Source organism: Coloeus monedula, assembly GCF_965178545.1.
Source record: "Coloeus monedula genome assembly, chromosome: 3".
Taxonomy (NCBI): Eukaryota; Metazoa; Chordata; class Aves; order Passeriformes; family Corvidae; genus Coloeus; species Coloeus monedula.
In genome coordinates, this window is record NC_138783.1 from 81848500 (window position 1) to 81867399 (window position 18900).

The 18900-nt window shown below is 40.8% G+C and overlaps 1 protein-coding gene across 1 annotated transcript; it reads right to left on the reverse strand.

The window, feature by feature from the left end:
- Nucleotides 1-9509: 9509 nt before the first annotated feature.
- Nucleotides 9510-17632, reverse strand: SLC10A2 (solute carrier family 10 member 2; the record flags this gene model as incomplete). Its single annotated transcript, XM_082277832.1, has 6 exons — nucleotides 9510-9682; nucleotides 9958-10115; nucleotides 10687-10862; nucleotides 12996-13084; nucleotides 14197-14315; nucleotides 17211-17632. 6 exons carry the CDS (start codon nucleotides 17630-17632, stop codon nucleotides 9510-9512), a joined length of 1137 nt encoding a protein of 378 aa, XP_082133958.1.
- Between the last annotated feature and the right edge of the window lie 1268 nt (nucleotides 17633-18900).

An 18900-nucleotide genomic window follows, 5' to 3' on the forward strand; every position in this document is an offset into this window, starting at 1 on the left:
GCATGACTGGTAAAGCTGACCCATACCAGCCAAATGAATATTTCATACAATAGAATGTCACATGCAGTGTATGAACTGGAGAAAGTTGGCTGGGAGGGGATGTTCACTGCTCAGGGACTGGCTGGCCATCAGTCAGTGAGTGGTGAGCAATTATATGGTGCATCACTTGTTTTGCTTGAGTTTTATTCACTTCTCTCTCTCATTTTCATTACAATAACAATAAAAATAAAAATAAATTATTATTAACAGTATACTTTATTTAAATTATTAAACTGTTCTTAGCTCAAGAGTTTTACCTTTTTCTGATTCTCCTCCCCATCCCACTTATAGGGGGAAAGTGAGCCAGGAGCTTCATGGGACTTAGTTGCTGTCTGGGGTGAACTCACAGCACATGCAGAGTAAATATCATGTGAATCACAGATTTTTGAAAAACATGCCTAAAGATAGAACATAATCTCTGAACCTGGCCCTGTAGTTCTCTGCAGTTAAACATAAATAGCTCATGCAATAAAATTAGCCTTCATAACATAGTAAAAAAGTAGAAATTCTCCTTTGAGAACTTAATACCAGGGATCACTTTAATTCCCTCTCATAGCCATTAATTTATTTAACAATAAAAATATGTAACATTCAAAGTGCAGTGTAAATGGCACCATGACTAAATTGTAAAAAAACCCCCCAACATTACATCAAAGATATAGTATTCTTTTGGAATGAACATGCTCATTTCTTTGTATAAATGAGGGCTCTCTTCCACAGAAGCAGAAATTGCTCTAACTGAAATATCTACTTAGTTAAAGCTTAATTTATCATTAACAACATGAGTCAGAGTTACCATAAGTCTATAAGGAAACAATAGGGGAAAATACACAGTCTTTACCCTGAATTCTCTGGCTCTGCTAAAGCCGGACAATTTTGAGTGTTTAAAGAAAAAAAAATGGGTTTGGGCATGTACTGTTACATCTACACCAGTAAATAAGCCAAGAGGAGGGCGCGAGCTTGAGGGCTGTCTCATGACTGCTTGCACCCTTCCTGGCACAGCTTCAGCTCTGGTGGCACTCTTGAGTGGCACCAGGCTAGGGCTGATGAAGGGGATTGTTTCCAGAAGAGAGCCAGAAGTGTGTTCTTCCTGCTCGTGGGGGAAGAGAGCTGACCCTTGTGCATGTGAGTGAGACAGCGTTGCTCGGCTTTGGGGTCAGAGACTGCTCCCCAGTTTATTTACTAGAAAAGGGGTAGCCTAAACTTTCATCTCTACTGTCAGGTTAGCTTGGATTTGAGCCTGATCCCAGCCTATTTTCTTGTCCATACAAGCCTTAGTAGTGGCTTGTGGTCTGGCTCTGTCTGTAGGGAACCAAGTGGGGAAAAGTAAGCACAGAGAGTGTGACTGCTTCATCCTTCTCCACTGCCCCCATGGATGGTATGAGTACAGCTGGTGCAGCCCAGCTGGCTGGAGAACAAGGCACCCCAGTGCTCTCTGCTCACCAGTGCCTGAACACAGGTTCCTCTCCCAGCCATCCCTGATTCTTCACCTCCCAACTCATGCAGCTGAATCCTCTACACACTTTGTAGCACCACCGTGTTTCTGAGTGACTGCAAAGACCTCGAGGATTATATGCTCTCTTCAATTGCAAACTGGTCTGACCATATTCCAGAGGCAATCCAAATATCCTTTGTGATTTTGATATAGTAAACCGTCTGGCTGTTTTATATTTTCTGACTGTGGCAGGTTTTCATTTGTGTCTTAAATGTTTTCTGTGGAAGATTTCTGAAAAGCACTATAGAACAGGTGAAGTGGTACAGAACAGAGAGAAAGTCATCTGTGTGATGACTGGTTCCTCTGTAGACAGCTAGGTATGTCTTCACAAAATAATTTTATCTGAATTTTCTCCTGTCCTCCCATCACTACATTGTTCATTTCAGTAGAGTCTGTTCTATCCTTCTATTCAGATGCTATTTCCCTTTCAACAGGCAAAATATTTGAAAGCATCTTGTGTTTTTCCTTGGATTTGATGTTTACTGGAAATGACTGCAGAAGCAAACACAAGAACCTCAGAGCTTCAGTTAGCTTGGCAATGACACAAGTAGGTGCTTAAGAAAAGGGTGTAAGAGGCACGGGCACATATCTCTGCAGCTTCCAGCAAACAATTATTAAAGACTATCCTATGAGCTTTACCTCAAACATCATATTAAATTGCTAGCAATGAATTTATGGTCCATAAATCAGTCTTTTTTTTCATCTTTTTCTTAAGCCCATTTTTTAGATATTGTGCATAATTTTATCTTTTTTTTAGCTATCATTGGATATCATAAACCTGAAATATGTGTTCTTCTAGACAAGCTGTATGTTTTGTCTGTTTTCTCAATAGGTGCACTTTTATGGAAAATTTTTCCATACTAGCTGTGGTTTATTTTATGAGTTCAGAGTATATTTTTAAACAAAAAGCCTTTCGTGGAAAGAATTTGTGTTCTACCTACAGCAGATTTACTACTCACATTAGAAACACATCACCAGCACAACCTGTAACCCTGACATTTTCATTAATCCCCTGCAGTTAATTCCACTTGTGGGGAATTAATTGTACCATCAAATTATTTAATCAGGGCCTTACCATCTCAATATGACCTCCTTGCTTCTAGTTTGAATTGAGATGGGGGAAAGCATATTTAAAAACTGTGATGAAATCTCCCAAATGAGTAATACTTAAACTCATTGCAGAAGAAGGAGACAGAAGGTCTGCAGTCATATTTAAAAGAATGTATCAAATTACCTTAATGATACCTGATCAGCAGACCTAATCAGTATATACGAAGCAATTAAGTTACATCTGTAAGATATGAAGCAATGTTAAAGTTGTTTGAGTAGAAACACTGGGTGTGTAATTGCTAATATTTCTCATGGCCAGGAAGAATTGCAGTGAATGAGAAACTGTGCTCGAGCCTTGTGTGCTCTAAGGGAAATTAACTGGATTCTGTTTGTCTGGAACAGAAACCTTTTCATAATAATATCTTAGATATGTAGTAACCAGGAAGTGAACCATTTGAAGGAGCTGATCCACTCCCTGTTGAAGTCAACAGAAATTGCTTCAGTGTTGAGCTTTCCCTTCCCTTTCTTTGGAGTTTTAAAGTATTTGCTGTGATTGCAAAAGATTTCTCAATTGGTGATTAGAAAGGCAGAAGTTCAGTCCTCATGGCAGAATCCCCAAAAAATTGAAGTACAAAAGATGATGCCCTGTATTTCAATTTAATATTTCTAAAGCTTCATGTTTTTCTAAATCAAATTTCATCTAAGGTAGTAGGCTGATTTATGATCTTTCAAGAGAAACTGGTAATTGATTGATTCATCTTACATTATGTCCATTATGGGCAAGTAGAGCTATCACTAATACTTTTTTGTATGCTCTTTGTTTACATAGACATAGTTTAGAATGTCCTCACTGAATTTTATTTCTAGATCTTTCCAAGTCCCATGTAATTCTAGGGGGAGATGCAGGGCTGGGAGAAATTTTTTAAGGAGATATACTTTTGTTCAGTTCTTAGAGGCAGCTGAAAGTAACACTTTTGTTGTTCATTTTTCTAAATTCTTATATATTTTACAACATATTGTGAGGGTGTTCTTATGGCCTTACAATTATCCCATGTGAAGCATTGACCTTTCATCTGACTGTGGAGGAATTAATATGGATCACAGGAAACCCTGCAAATAAGGATTAATTACGCAGAAGTCAGAAGGAGTATTAGGCTGATTAAACAAGAGTGTGGTGCCATTTTAGTCGCCATGGTGGGTGCAGGCTGGACACAGGACCTACAGAATACTTGTGACTTCCTGGAATGGCAGCAGAAATCCAGGCAGGACATTCCAGGGCATCTCACATCACACTAGGTCCTGTGTTCAGGCAACTGAATGTCATGCTTGATTATGCACAATGTCTTTTTCTCCTGCCAGAATTCTCCCTGTCCCTCTCTTTGCTGACCACGGAATACATATTTATATCCAGATTTATGGCTACAGATTGGCTTGGCAAATGTGATTGTTGCATCTTTGTAGGCCTTATACTACAGACCTTGGGATGAGTGAGGCATTAATTCAACCGTCATTTCAACTTTTAAGGTGTCTCTCCTTAGACATATTTCATCTCATTTTGTCTGCAGTAGCTTGAGAACAAGCACTGCAGCAGAGACACAGTCTACCCAGGCCTTCTGAACATGAATGACAATCTAAAAGTAAACTAGCAGTGGTAGCCTAGAACCTGTATGACTTCTTAGAAGTGGTAAATTCACAATTGCCAATATGTGTAAGAGTTAATTAGAATGGGCATTTGGTAGCCTGAACAACAGTGCATGATGCTTTTAAATTGCACAAGCTGCAATGTCCCATCCACAGATTGTTTCCGTGGATAGAAGATTGTTTAAAAAGGAGTGGTGACTCAGTGATACTGCCCTTCATTGAAAGGATTTTCCACATTCACTGTGGAATGTGAGGAGGTGACACTGAGCAGGTTAAACAAGCTGATCTCAGCAGTCCAGAGTTTTCCTTTTGACAATACCAAGAAAACTGCAACTGCAAGGTTGGAGGCCACCACACTCCTGCAACTGAATAGCCTATATCCCAGCATTTATAGGTCTATATATAGACAAAGAAATATCTTTCTGGAGAGCTCTGGGGAGAGAACACAACCTCTCCAGTGGTTCCTAACATTACTGTGAGACAGCTCACCCCAGTTCCACAAGTGATGGTCTGATACTGATGCTGTCCAGATTTCACCTCTACAGCTTGAGATTTAGAAGTTGTCACATCAGCATAAGCCTGCTTCTCACACATTAACGAGACCTGGGTTTTTTTCCTCTAGAGCCATATTTGGGGCAAGATCTTTGAGCTGGCTTCGCTTCATGTAAAGCTTGGGACATAGGATCCTTGCTACATGTAACTGTAGCTTCATCCTTCATCAGGGGCCTTTAGTGCACACATGTATTAAAAATGTGTATTGAATATGGCATGAGATATCTCATGTTCATTTAATCATCATCATTTTAGCCAGAGAGATGGTAGATGCCTCATCCCTGGTCACATTCAAGATCGGGTTGGATGGGGCTCTGAGCAACCTGATCTAGTTGAAGATGTCCCTGCTCACTGAAGGAAGGTTGGACTACAAAAATTTCCAGGTCCCTTCCAACCCAAACCACTCTATGATTTTATGATTACTAAACATATACATTTGACACATAACATGAGATGTTTTTGTTACATCTCAAAGCTATAAACTCTGTCTGCATGTTAGGTTTCGGCCTCAATTCTTTTCACCTTAAATTACTACAGTAGGCAAAATTATAAATAGTTTCTGACTTTATCTAGTTCAGTGTTTATACAGTTGTGTTAAATACACACACACACACACACACACACACACATGCACACAGAGTATAAGCAAGACAAACGATTATTCTTCAATACATTTTCAAGATCTGCTTGAAATATTCACAGAAACATCAAAGTTCAGCATGGGGGAAGAGTAGCAGCTTCATGCTTGAGAAAGACATGATCCTAACTAACTTCCACTGTCCATTTTTTGACTGATGCAGGAGCAAGACAATAACCATTTTAGTACAGATGTTACAAATAACAGCTTATCCTTTTCTTGATGAACCTGTTATTTCACAATTTATGATTTCTCCATAACAGTCTTTGTTGCAGCGGGGATTACTGCAACAAGTATATTTCAAACCAGGAGTCCCGTGGAAACGAAGTATATATGGACAGATTCGTGGTAGATGTTTCAGAGATGTTTATTTCTCCAGCCGCATGGCCGGGGCTCTGCTCAGGAACCCTCAGTCACGGGACCCCAGGGTCCTTGGCCACACCAGGGAACACAAACCAACCAATGGGAAATGAGGCTGACCAGGGGCAGGGAAACCCCGTGCCTCCCCCCCAGGACCCCTCTCCCAGGGCTCCATGGCAGGGGAGGGACCCCAATATCTCACCCGTTTTATTTTAATAAAAGGAGAATGAAAATAACTGGATAAACATAACAAGAACAGTTTCAAGACAAAACAAGCCACCCTCCTGAGTCTTTAAATGTCCAAACAGATTCTCTGGAACATCTTAGGGCTGACAGAAGGGAGACAAAACTCTCCGGGCATGCTTTGTGGGGAAACTGAGGCAGGAGAGGGTTTAATTTCTTCCCTCCCCCTTTTCATCCCCCCCTCGGCATCAAAGAGGAATTGTAGGGAAATGGAATTGTATAGGGAAGCCATGGGGTGAAAAACGGATTAGGAATAAACTGGGGATAGGGTAAACTTAGGAAGGGGTTTATATTGGGTATAGGGTAAAAGGGGAAAGTAGGCTGTGGGTAGGGAAATTGCTGGGATGGATATTGTTTATAATTTTGTGCATAACAGCTGCCTTTGACTGGAATACCCCCAGGCCCAGTAACATTCGCTGCCTGTAAACCCTTCTTTCCTTGCACTATATCAAATTGTACAACCTCCCCATCTCCTACACTTTGCAGGTAATTTTTAGGGTTATTCCTTTTAATGGCAGTTCTATGGATGAACAGACCTTCCCCTGTATCATCTCGTGTTATAAATCCATAGTTGTTTTTGACATTGTACCATTTCACAGTTCCTGTGACTTTCATGGCTATAACTCCTCCTATCACATGCTTGTGTGTTCGTCGTGGCTGCCGGTCCCGCGTGGCCGCTGCCTCGCTGACTCCGATGTCTCGGCCGGGCCCCCGCGTTGCGGCTGCTCCGCGCTCTCCGAGCGGCGCTGCTCTGGCGCGTGTCTGGGCTCTGCGCAGCCCCGCGTTGCCATCGCCGCTGGCTCCGTGCCCTGTGAGCGGTTCCGCTCCACAAACTCCACGCTGCTTTGAGAGCGGCTCCGTTCTGGCTCGGCGCTGCGCGGCTTCTCGTGTCGCTGTGGGAACCGCGGCTTCTCCCTCCGCAGGGCTCTCCGAGCCGTGTGCTCAGAGCGGGCTGCCACGCCGATGCCGGTTCCTGGCTGCTCGTGGCCCACGGCACCCGCGGCGCCTGCGGCATCGCTCCCTCACTCGCGGCCGCGTGGCTGGGGACCCCGAGACAGGGATGGGGTCCGCGATAAGGAGCGCGCTCCCGAGGGGGCCGGGCGCATCCAGCACAGGCACCTCCGCCGGCACGGCTGCAATCATGTGCTCCTGGGATGGCGGCCACGCGGTCTTGGCCACAGGATAAGTAGGATCTTCTGCTTTAGGGGTAATGGGACCGTTCAAATGCTCCTCAAGAGCTTCCCTGATTATAAGGTATGCATGGAAAGCTTCTCTTTGATCCCATACTTTATCCCATATCTGGTCCCCGAAACACCCCTCACAAGATACAGGAGGTTCGATATTAAAAAGTAAGTCTCGAGAAATATAGGAGAACCTTTTGAAAAGCCAGATGAAGAAATGTTCTAGATCTCCTGGTTCCATTACTTTTTTGTTTTGTTGTTCAAGGATTCCTTTAACTTCTAGGTACATTTCTTTCTGTGGCTCAGAGAGCCCCATTTCCCACGATTCTTCCATAGCCCAGAGAGAATATCCAAACCAAGATGAGAAGAGAGAGGTCTAGAGTGGTTATTTTACTCACGAATCTCCCTCAGGGATCGGTATCTTGCTTGCATTCGTCCACCAGTTTGTTGCAGCGGGGATTACTGCAACAAGCATATTTCAAACCAGGAGTCCCGTGGAAATGAAGTATATATGGACAGATTCGTGGTAGATGTTTCAGAGATGTTTATTTCTCCAGCCGCATGGCCGGGGCTCAGCTCAGGAACCCCGCAGTCCCGGGACCCCAGGGTCCTTGGCGTTATCAGGGAACACAAAACAACCAATGGGGAATGAGGCTGACCAGGGGCAGGGAAACCCCGTGCCTCCCCCCCAGAGCCCCTCTCCCAGGCTACATGGCAGGGGAGGGACCCCAACAAGTCTTCATCACATTGTTTTGTTTAATATTTGCTCTATAAAACACAGACCCCGTCATTGTGTACTAACTCCCACTCAGTGTTGAACTCCTCCTTGGAACTTATGACCATTGTGATCTCCCTGCCAAAATAAAGCATCCTCAAGCTTCCCAGAACTCAGGAACATTTTGAGACCCTTTCCCCCACATATGGTAGACAGCAATAATTTATTCTTTGTTTAGTATTGGGCATGTTTCTGCAGCAATGGAAAGCTGCACGTTGGGAACTTAAATTCCACAATTTCAGTTGTGTTTGTAAAAAACCTGCCACATTAACTCACCGTACCTTGGAAGGTCCACTTGAATATGACAAAAGGATGTACTGTTTCCATATTCATAACCAGTTCATTCTTGAGTTTTTTGGTCAGCCAACCTCTCACTCATTTATCTGAAGTTCTCTGGAAATTTTCTTTACATAACAGCTACAGGACTAATGTTACTGAATGTTTCCTTAAAAAATTACAGCTGCAAGGAGTTTACTGCACTGTTTCTCCTAGAATTATACTCATTTTCTCCACTCAATTAGGAGAGATTTCCATAGGTACTCTTGAATTTTCAGAAACAAATAATGTGTAGTGTATGTGTACGTCCAATTATTTCTATTCAGGGTTGATAAAAATAAAATCTTAAAATTGTCAGCTACACCAGTGTCTACATGTCATAGACATCTGCCAGGGTCAAATTTATTTAGTTCATAAAATAACAAAAATAAATAGCTCTCTCCAAGCACTGCTGTCTCATGTTAAGATTGGTGGAACTAGTCCTGGATGAATCAGGGACATTTTGTGTTCCATTTTCAAATGCCTTCCTGTCAGTGCAGGAGCTGATAATTTCTTACACTTCCAGAACCTCTGCTTGCTCCTTTGTATGAAGTGTCACTGCTGTCACTAAAATTGCTCAAGGCTTACGCCCTCACCTTTGTCTCTCTCTTCATGTTTCCAGCACCTAAAAGACCCAGACTAAAGATGCAAGACTGTTACATTCTGTTACTTTCTATTACTTTGGGCAAAAAAATGGAGTCATAAGGTGCCTTGCACTTGCTAAAATTATAGCTTCAGAATAAATTAATGCTTCAAGAAATTAATACAGTGTTTTAGTCTATCCAGACTAAATGAAACTTTCATTATTGGCTTGGTCCAATTTCATGCTTGATTCATATTCAGCCTTTCCAGATCTTTCACATCAACTCCTGTTCCTGCTCAGGCACTTTCACAAGATATCTCTTTGGTGTGCAGCTGAGACTAGCAGATGGATTTGCAGGACCATGGGCTGGAGTTGGTATTGCAGATATCAGCTTCTTTTTAGCAACAGCCCACCTTTATTCTGCTTTTTGTTAAATAATCCATAATAAAACATGACATATTTTTAGGGAATTAACCTCAAAACCAGATTCTACCATTGTGGCAAAAAACATGTTAAAAATCAAAGTAGATCTTTCTTAAGTTAATCATTTTACAGTCTCACTGTACAATATCGGCAGAACTTCTTTTGTTAACTATTTCCATGAGCAAAAATAATGTGAAAAAAAAGGTTTAAGTAAACTATATATATTCTTTATCTTTACAGCTGGTGGGAGCAGAGGTAGTTTTCTCTCTCATCTCATCTGATACAAATCCTCCATTTATTTTGGCACTTGATTTTGAATCCTCTTTTTGCTCTGTTTTCTCGACATCTGTCTTTGTTTTGCCTCGGTGCCTTCTGTAAAGACGGTAGCCTGAGGATCAATACATGTTTAGTGTTAAATAAAGGAATTATAAAAATTGCCCAAAAAAGACACTGTAGTAACATATAGCCATGCAATATTTTCTTTCCTTATATTGTTAAAACATTTCAACACCTCCAGACAGTTTCTTTAAAGTTATGCTTTGAGTTTGAAATCCATTTGGTTATTTTTTACCCTTCTTGTTTTCTCCATTTACATGAAAAGTTAAACTGATAATAATAATATTGGTAGTTATAGTGCTATAATAGAAAATCACTGTGCTTTACCTCCTAAAATTAGTAGCGCAAATAACAGCTGGAAAATGCTGTAGATGAGTGGGAAAGTAAACATCAGTTCAAGTTGTTCAGGAGTGAATGAGAGCTGTACTATAGTTGAACACAGCTGAGTGTTTTGCATGCCTGTTTCCAGAGACACTGTACGACACCTAAAGGGAATAATACAAAGACAGTTGTGAAATAGTATCCTGTAGGTCCTTACACTTTTTTACTAATCTGGATAGACAAACAACGTAATGGATAACTAAGAAAATTGTATCCTTCAGCTGACATAGTCAAAAAAACACTCGGCCTATGGCTGGTACCACCAATTATTGGCAGTTCAGCAGCTGTAAAAGACTGTGAACCACCTTAAAGGCACATATGTGGCACTCGCTGTCTCCCTCTCTCACAATGATGTTCTAAATTGTAGACTGCTGCATCTACACGAGAAGTTTTATTGGAGTCCCAACCCACTTACAAGTCAGGTCTGTTTCACTTGTTTGAAGTGCAAGACATTAGCACACAAAAGGAAAACATATGAAGGATAGGAGGAAATGCTATAGTCAGAATCTGTAAATAAATGTGCGCAAGGAAAGTTTTGTCTCCACATAGTATAGCAAAAAGCAGGGTTGGTGAATGAGTGACTCTGTAACATGACTAATGTTTAGGGAGCATTCTCAGCATTGATTAATCATGAAATAAAATCTTTTTACACAGTTGAATAAAGCTGTGGAATACCTGTGCCAAGACAGGCCAGCTACACGAGCCAGAAAAAATCCTAAAGTATAGCCAGCTGCTGGAAATATGGTGCCAATGATCCATAATTTGGGTGAGATAATCCAGGAGCCTTTGTAGAGTATTCCCCCAACCACAGCAATGAGCACGATGAGCACTGCTCCCACAATGGAACCAATCTGTGAAGGGAAAGAGGAGGTTCTGAGTCACTGAATCACGGAATCACAGAATACTGCGCAAATGAGATCTCAAGGAAATTTAGACACAACAAATATGGTGTCAAACATGCCAGTGATTGCCTCTGAGTCACTGAAAGTCTCGTTAAACACAAAACCTAATGTTTACAGCAATACAATTCACAGCTGGCAGAGAGATTAGATAGCTGCCATTTTTCCCAAACAAAAGATGTACGATATACTTCAAGGTGTGACAACAGCTCTAGATCAAGACACAGCTGTAATAGGTATATATAGCAGATACCTGTAAAACTAGTCTTTTGAAGGCTTGACTATAATTGTACTTAGGACTAGAGATTAAAAATACAGGTGTGATATGAGTGAGGAATGGTGCACACATTAGAAAAATTTCCCCAGAGTTGTCGAGAAACTTACAGCCTAGTAGGTAGAATACCGCATTTTCCTTCCCCCCATGGTGAATCACACTCTGAGGCTTAGTACAGTGTGTGCTAACTAGATGCTAGACTGCTAGTGAGCTAGTGCTAGGAAATTATTTGCCAAGTGCAGGGGTAAATCTTTAATGGGGCTGAAAATTCTTGTTTGAAAACTGGTTATGAGCTTGTATAGCCCTTCTAGATAGATGTAATCACTGCAGTTGTTCTTATTTCCTGTGTCTGAATGTACTGAGATCTTTACTGCTGCTCCCCTAAAAAAGTTATAACTCACTCTCTTTTCAATACCCAAGTGAAATGTCTGTCATTAAAGCATATGTTGCCAGGAATCCCAGAGATAGACTTCTTAGTCTAAGCTTAGAAGAATCTATTCCTCAGCTAAAACATGTATTCCCATTGAACTGGCTTCATCAGTCTTTGGCTGAAGCATTTTTAAGAGCACTGAGTGAACAAGTGCTTTTGTTTGTCTTAGCTATTAACCACATGCACCTAGGAAGAAGAAACATGGTCTGGCCATGACACGCTGTTCTTTCACCTGGCACACTGCCTTTGTGCTCTTGTCTGAATTTCTCACTATATGGGCCAATCTGACAGCTACAGCTCAATCTTGATGCTTCATCGTCCTACACAAAGCAAACTGTCAATGGACCGTTCTGTGGGCTGCTCACCCACTTGGCAAGAAAGGGGATGAAACAGGGCTTTGGTGAGAGATCAAGTAGAGTTTCTCTCATGTGAGTACAAGTCCACGCTTTTCCCTTGACTGATTAAACAGAAATAGTAATGCATTTAAATGTGAATGCATTTAAAAATGCAACATGATAAGTTAGTAGTTTAATGAAAATGAATTGACTTTAAAAGACCTTGTGCTCTATGCTGTCTGAGCCTATAGCAAAGACAGGATAACAAAATATAAGTAGAAAAACAAGTGACCAGACTAGATTTCTTTAAGAAAATTTAGATAATATATGTGTTAACTAAGAATGGTTAGCAAAGGCCAAGAGTTCTCAGCACATCTGAAAATCTCTTTAAACCTAAACCAAATACTCAGAATGATTAATTTGCTGTTATCCTAGATATGGCTAAATTATTATTATAATTATTTTGATGAGAACAGTTTTTGCCAAAACCCCCATATTTTTGATGTATCTGAAACCATCTTACAAAGATAACTGTATTTTGTGAATAATTTTTTTAGGTTTTTTTTATAAGAGCTGGAATATTTTCAGTTTATTATTTTTAAATAAAAATTGACTTCCCACTCAAAATTTGGCCTACAAAAAAGCATGAAACTGCTTTGAAAAAAAGGAGGAAGGCATTTTGATCCATAATGATTTTATTTTTTATTGTTTTACAGAGAAAAACTTCTTTCTGTTGACCTGAATGATTTGCCTTCCAATCTGAGTTTACATTATATACTGAACTCAATTACTAACATAGTTGCAGCAAAAGACAAAAGCAGGTTCTTTAGATAATGATGGTTTCTAATAATGCATGCAACTCATGCCTGTTTGTGCAGAGGGAAAGCAATACATTTCCACACCATCTCATTTGTTTTCTGCTGAAAACTTTCCAGGTCTTATGAAGTCAGATACTAATACTATGAATAGCAATGTACTGCTTCAGTGGTGCCACTGATTCCATAATTTGTCCATAATTGCTTATGCTTCAGCCTTATATATCCTACCTTAAGTATAATTTTTGCCTTACTAGGCCATTTGTGGTTAACAAATATTCCAAACGAAACAGGAATTACAAGAGCTACCAGAGAAATTCCTGTAAAAAAAAGGAGAGAAGTTAAGGCCAGTTATGGTGCAGAAGCTCACAGCAGGACAGACACCAAGTTGAGTGACTGTGGGCATGGAGCCCACAGGGAATGTTTCTGGTGTGCACATCCCGGAGCATGCATGCTCGCTCTACCCGCACCTGCCCGTTTGCTTTTCCATAGACTCTGTTATCTTTGGCAGCCTGTTGAAGTAATTGCCATTCTGCTGAGCTACATGCTCATTCACCTGCATCAGAAAGGCAGACAGAAATTTGAGTGTGCTAATCATCACTATCCTGTGATGTGAGTAGCTATACTAAATGTTCATTTTGTCTGCAGGTGTTTCGCTACTGTACCGTATCAGCAACCGGTTTAGAGCTTCTTTTGTTTTGGCCTTCCCCTTCCAGTATTTATTTTGAAAGCACGAGCAATGTATGTGATTTTTGTTTTTCCCCAAGGACAATGGGAAGTGAAGTTGAAGAATGTGAAAGTGATTCTGCTGGTTTTTAAGATTAGCACAACATGGAACTGCACTTGATAAGCACTAGGGCCACAGCTCTGCAAAGCACTGGAGCATGTATTTCTAAATACCTTAACTATTTTCTCTTTGTAGCTGGATGAGATTTTTGACAGGAAGTCGAATGAAGCCACTCCTGGCAGTGTAGATTGCAGGTTTTCAAAGAGACTCAGCAGTTTTAATCACTTGCTTAATTATCCACGTGTGCTTAAGTATTTTGCCAGATTATGGCCTCAGCATTTAGCACTTTGCAGGATCGTGTCTTAAAGCTGCTACAAACACTTTCATCCAGGAGAAGCAGCCATCCCTATATTAACTATTCTGTATTCTTATCCCGGTACCACGCAGAGTGGAAAGAAAAACATGCACAATCTTGTCATAATTATCTGTACAATATTTATAATGGCTTCAAGTCTTTGGCAGAGCTGTGGACGATGTGAAATGATTTTTGGTACCTAATGCCCATGGTGGTTATTAAAATGTAGAAAGGGGAATATTTTTAAAAATCTGAGGTAATTTCTCCCTGACTGCAGGATAATGGTATACAGGTGGTTGTCACTAAAGGGAGGATAGACAGAAGGGAAAGTGCTGGTTCACTGGACTCACCAATGCTGTCGTAGGGGAGTACAATTGCATCAGAATCAGTCCACATCTTGGTGTAAATAAAGAGGCAAAGTGGCATCATTCCCATTGCAAGCAGAGTGGAACAAGTTGTCATGCTGATGCTGCAAATAAATTGGTTACAGTGACTGTTCATCTCATGTTAGCCCATGGTTTTTCTCATTTTCTTATTACCATTTCACACCTTGTGAAAGGTTGTGCAAGAAATATTGCTAGGTACTGACAATTTATCCTGTTTATCAGGTTAGAGAAAAGCTAAATGAAAGGAACGGCTTCTGCTGAAAAGAAAAACCACGAAATATCAAGGTGCTCTGCAGCCACAGAACCATAACTTTTGGTACGATGAGGCAGTCAGACAGGTGGCCAGCAGGAAGGTCTGCTGGCAAGTCTGTCTGCATTCTGCCTGTCCGGCTTGTTTCAGAGAGGATGACAATCTGCACAGGCAACAGGGGCAGAGATGGACATCAAATGGAGTTTGCCATTATAACAGCAGTTCTAGACTGTTAAAATTTCACTCTGAACTCAACAGCATAGAAATCCATTTCATTGTCTAGGACATGTGATGTAATGAAAATCCCTTTTTAGGGATTTTGTTTTGCTCTAGGCCAAAGAGTAGGTGCTAAGAATTGCTCAGTGAGGCTTAGCATAAGTGTTGTTGCTGCATGTTGCAAAGATATTTCTGGTTCTCTGTTGTACAAAAAGATGCATTCTGCTACAGGAACGAAGAAAAAGACATTTTAAATAAGGAGGAAACTCTGAGAATTACAGTAGAATGGATAAAATTATGCCTACAAATCTCATTCTTCTGATATAAAAATACTGAGAGACGGTTCTAGTTAAGAGAGTTTGGAAGCTTTCTTACGATCCTCACTTCCGATTTCTCTTTTTTGTTGCTTGTCCTCAGAAAAGGGATTACTGGTCCTGGCCCACAAACTGAGCAGATCCAGAGAAATCTAGAAAAATTAATGCAGAAGCCATAGGAATATCTGCATTAATTTTGGTTTCTGTCACTCTCTGCTTTAGAGTCATTGTATAGAATTTTGCAGGAGCCTCTGGCAAAAGAGTTCCTGTAGAAGACTCCTACAGAGAAAAAGGTCACAGGCTACAATTAAGGTTTGATGAAGTCCCAAATGGATAAAACCTCTCATGCTCCATACCTCTCTATTTCTTGTATCTTTATATTGTCCCTGAACATACATCCTTCTCCAAAATCTGTCCATCCTCTAACCCCAGTCCCTGTTTCCACAGAAGCAGTTGTTTTTATGAAATATCAAGAGATGTCTCCGTGGGGAAACATTAAAGAATATCAGCTGGGTTTGATTTACTAAGAAAGGTATGAAGCATCATGCTTCACCTTACCATGCTTATAATGCTTGTAAGTGTAGTGTTCACTATAAAACTAATTCCTGCTCTAACTTGTGGTCTATTTGCGCAGAGAGGTGTTGAAGCAGAACTATAGACAATGACCATGGGTTGTAATGTTTAATCATAAAATATTACAGTTAAAATGAAAACATTGTCTGATATGATGAGCAGGTTTCTATAATACTGTGGTGGTTCCAGAAACCAGCCACACAACTTCTAATGTTACTCTTCTATTGAAAAGATGCTCGCCTTGACAATCTCCTGTATCCTGTGGTCCCTTCAGCTTTGTTGCAAAGGAATTGACCAAAAGCCTTTGACTTCTTACCGTAAAGGTCTTTATCTGAAGAATAACCTTTTAAAGGCATTTTCAATTAACTTCACCCTCTGACATCATCACAGGATAGAAATCCTGTTCATGTTTATAGAACTATAAATTTGCATTTTTACCCTTGATTTCAGTGGTGCAACTCTGAACACACAGAGCTGACCAAGCATAGTTTAGCTCAGTTTATTCTTCCAAGGAGAGATTAGAAAAAAATTTCAGACTTGTACTCAATATCTTCCCATCTGTGGTTTCTTAGACCTGTATTAATTGAAAATAAGTGTCTTACAGTTCTTAGTATCATAGCTCTTTCCTCTACAATGAGGAAGTCAATGATTAGCAGAGCTGACCTCATTCATAATTTGAAAGCTGTTTTTACATTAACACCTGTATGTGACAGAAAAGTTCACTCTTTTCAAAGGATGGAAAAGCTACAAATTAAAGCTACAAATATTAGCATTCTTAGACGGCTTATTTTTAAAGGCTCTTAATGAATCCTCTACGGAATTTGCGTCAAGTGTAGTGTTCATTTCTCCTGTGTGTTTGTTGTCCTAGGCCATGTCAGGTGCCTTACACATCTGTGTCTGAGTTCATAGCACTTTGTCGTTGAGACCATCACACTTTGCCACAAAGGAGGGTTTTTCATTGCCTCCCAATATGCGGGACTGCCTTAAGTAGTGGTTTCTAGCCTGTAACATATTCCCTCAGTTTGAAGACTCTGCATAAGTTTCCAGGAGCAGAAAGAATTGTCACAAGTGATGTTCACTAAAACTAGTTCCCAAAGAGAAAATAAATGCCTGCCTTTTCACTGTATAGAACACAAAAGGACGGAAAATATTTTTCCACAGGAGCTCTTTTTCAAGAAACATTACTTCAAGAACAATTGCACAGCCAATATCTTGTGCAGAGGATTTTGATACTAAAATCCTAAGTGGGGTATTTTTTTAGAACTCAGGATCTTGGGAGAAAGAAAAGTAATTCTAACTTGGGCAAAGTTTTCACAATGTATGTTATCTTAATTGTCTTCATAAACTATATTTGCTCCAGGATCTGAAGTTTTACAATAAAGATATTTCTAATGTACACAGTTCTGTCGTGATAGTTTCCTCACAAATTTCCAATGAACCAAGGATACTTGCTATTCTGCTTATATTTACTGCGATTACGGTAACTAACCTACTATACAAGGAGAAACCACCATGCATGTGCCAGGAAGCTAAGAAAAACATCAGACAGATCAAACAGTCCTTTTCAATGTAAAATTTACCATGTAAAGAACCACATGAAGTACTTAGAGAATGGCTGCTCTTACCTTAGGTCCATGTCTCCATCCACCCAGTAGGCGATGACATTCGAGGCTGTGCCCCCTGGACAGCATCCCATGATCAGCACCACGACAGCTTGAATAGGAAGGATGTTAAAGGCCAAAGAGAGCAAGAAGGCTGTGAGAGGCATAATTCCAAACTGGCAAAGGAAACCCACAAATATACCCCAGGGTCTTTTTATGTGGCCCAAGAAATTCTTAATTTCCACATTGCAGCCCATGGAGAACATCACCAAGGCCAGCATGATTGTTAGAACAGTACTTAAAACTACGCTCAAAGTTTGATTAAAATTATCTTCTGGTAATACGCAAGATGTGCCATCACAAATAGTAGCATTTGCTGGACAAGCCGTGGAGTTTTCTGCCAAATAGCCAGCATTAAATTGCTGGGAAAGAAAGTTTGTCTGCATTTTGAAACACAGAACTGCTCAGTACATCCGTGGTAAACTTTCAAGCCTGTGTAAATGGCTGTTGGTCAGTGACTTCTTTTAAATGATCCAGGAAGCAATAAAGTGCAATAAATGCCTGAAAACTCTTACTACTCTTGAAGGGTTTGGCAAAGTGCTGATTCATATAGTTATAAAAGTTGCACTTGGTGGGTACAGTGACAATTAATCATTTATTCATATGATAATGAGGAATCCCGCATCAAGAGAATAGCTGTGTTAATATTTAAGGGTGTAAAGGAGGCTTGTAGTGCTGCTGAGCCCATGAAATGAGAACCACAGGAGGAAGAGACAGTTAGGCTTCATTCTTTGAATTTCTTGCATGCCTTTGGGAGACTTGCTCACGCATGCAGTGCCGCTGACAGTACGGGGGTCTGTGTGGTGAGTAACTGAGACACAAGAAACCATGAGCAGAAGTCCTGAGATATTATTTGAAGCTGCAACTCTTGCAAATGGATGCAACATTCAGCATAACACACAGGCTGATTTGAATGATGTGGAATCTTTGTTTCTGGAAGCATGGAGATTCACCATGCTCCTGGCACCTTCTGCCATGCACAGCTGGAGCAGTCAGACTTTGATCCATCTTGGAATGGAAGTGGTGGACAGTGAGAGGAGCAGGGTGGGGTGGCAAGGGCAGAGGGGGAGGGAGATATATTCGCTGAGCCAAGTGTGGGGAGCAGAGAGCAGGGCAGTGAGGCTGGCACGCTACTGTGGAGCCATGGCACCCAGCTAGTCGACCACATCCCCTTCTCTGCCGTGACACGCTCAGATTCCACACCAGGGGTGACAGTGCAGGTCACCTTTTTTTTGCCTGGTGTAGCACAAAGGTTGTGGCACAAAGCCACACCTGGTGTGGCTTGTGGTTCTCTGTCATCCCCATGGCTCTAAAGAAGTCTCAAGTTTTGAAAAACTTTTAAAGATTTGCCCCTCAGGCTTCCCTGAAAATCTGGAAATTTGGATGATTTTCAGAGGAAGAATATTAATGATTCTTTGCCTGGGACCAAGCTTTGTGGCAGAAGCATCTTCAAGTGTATATCTTAGACAAAAATCAAGCCTGAAACTAAAGTGCAATTGATGCCCCCCAATAATCTTTATTTTTCAACACAGAAATATCTTTTACTAGGGTAGCGTGCTAATCTGTAATTATCTTCGGCAAGCAAGACTCTCACTGGAAACCTCTGCACTTTGTGCCTAACATCAGTGTGTGAAATGATAGGAGTTGCTCTTTT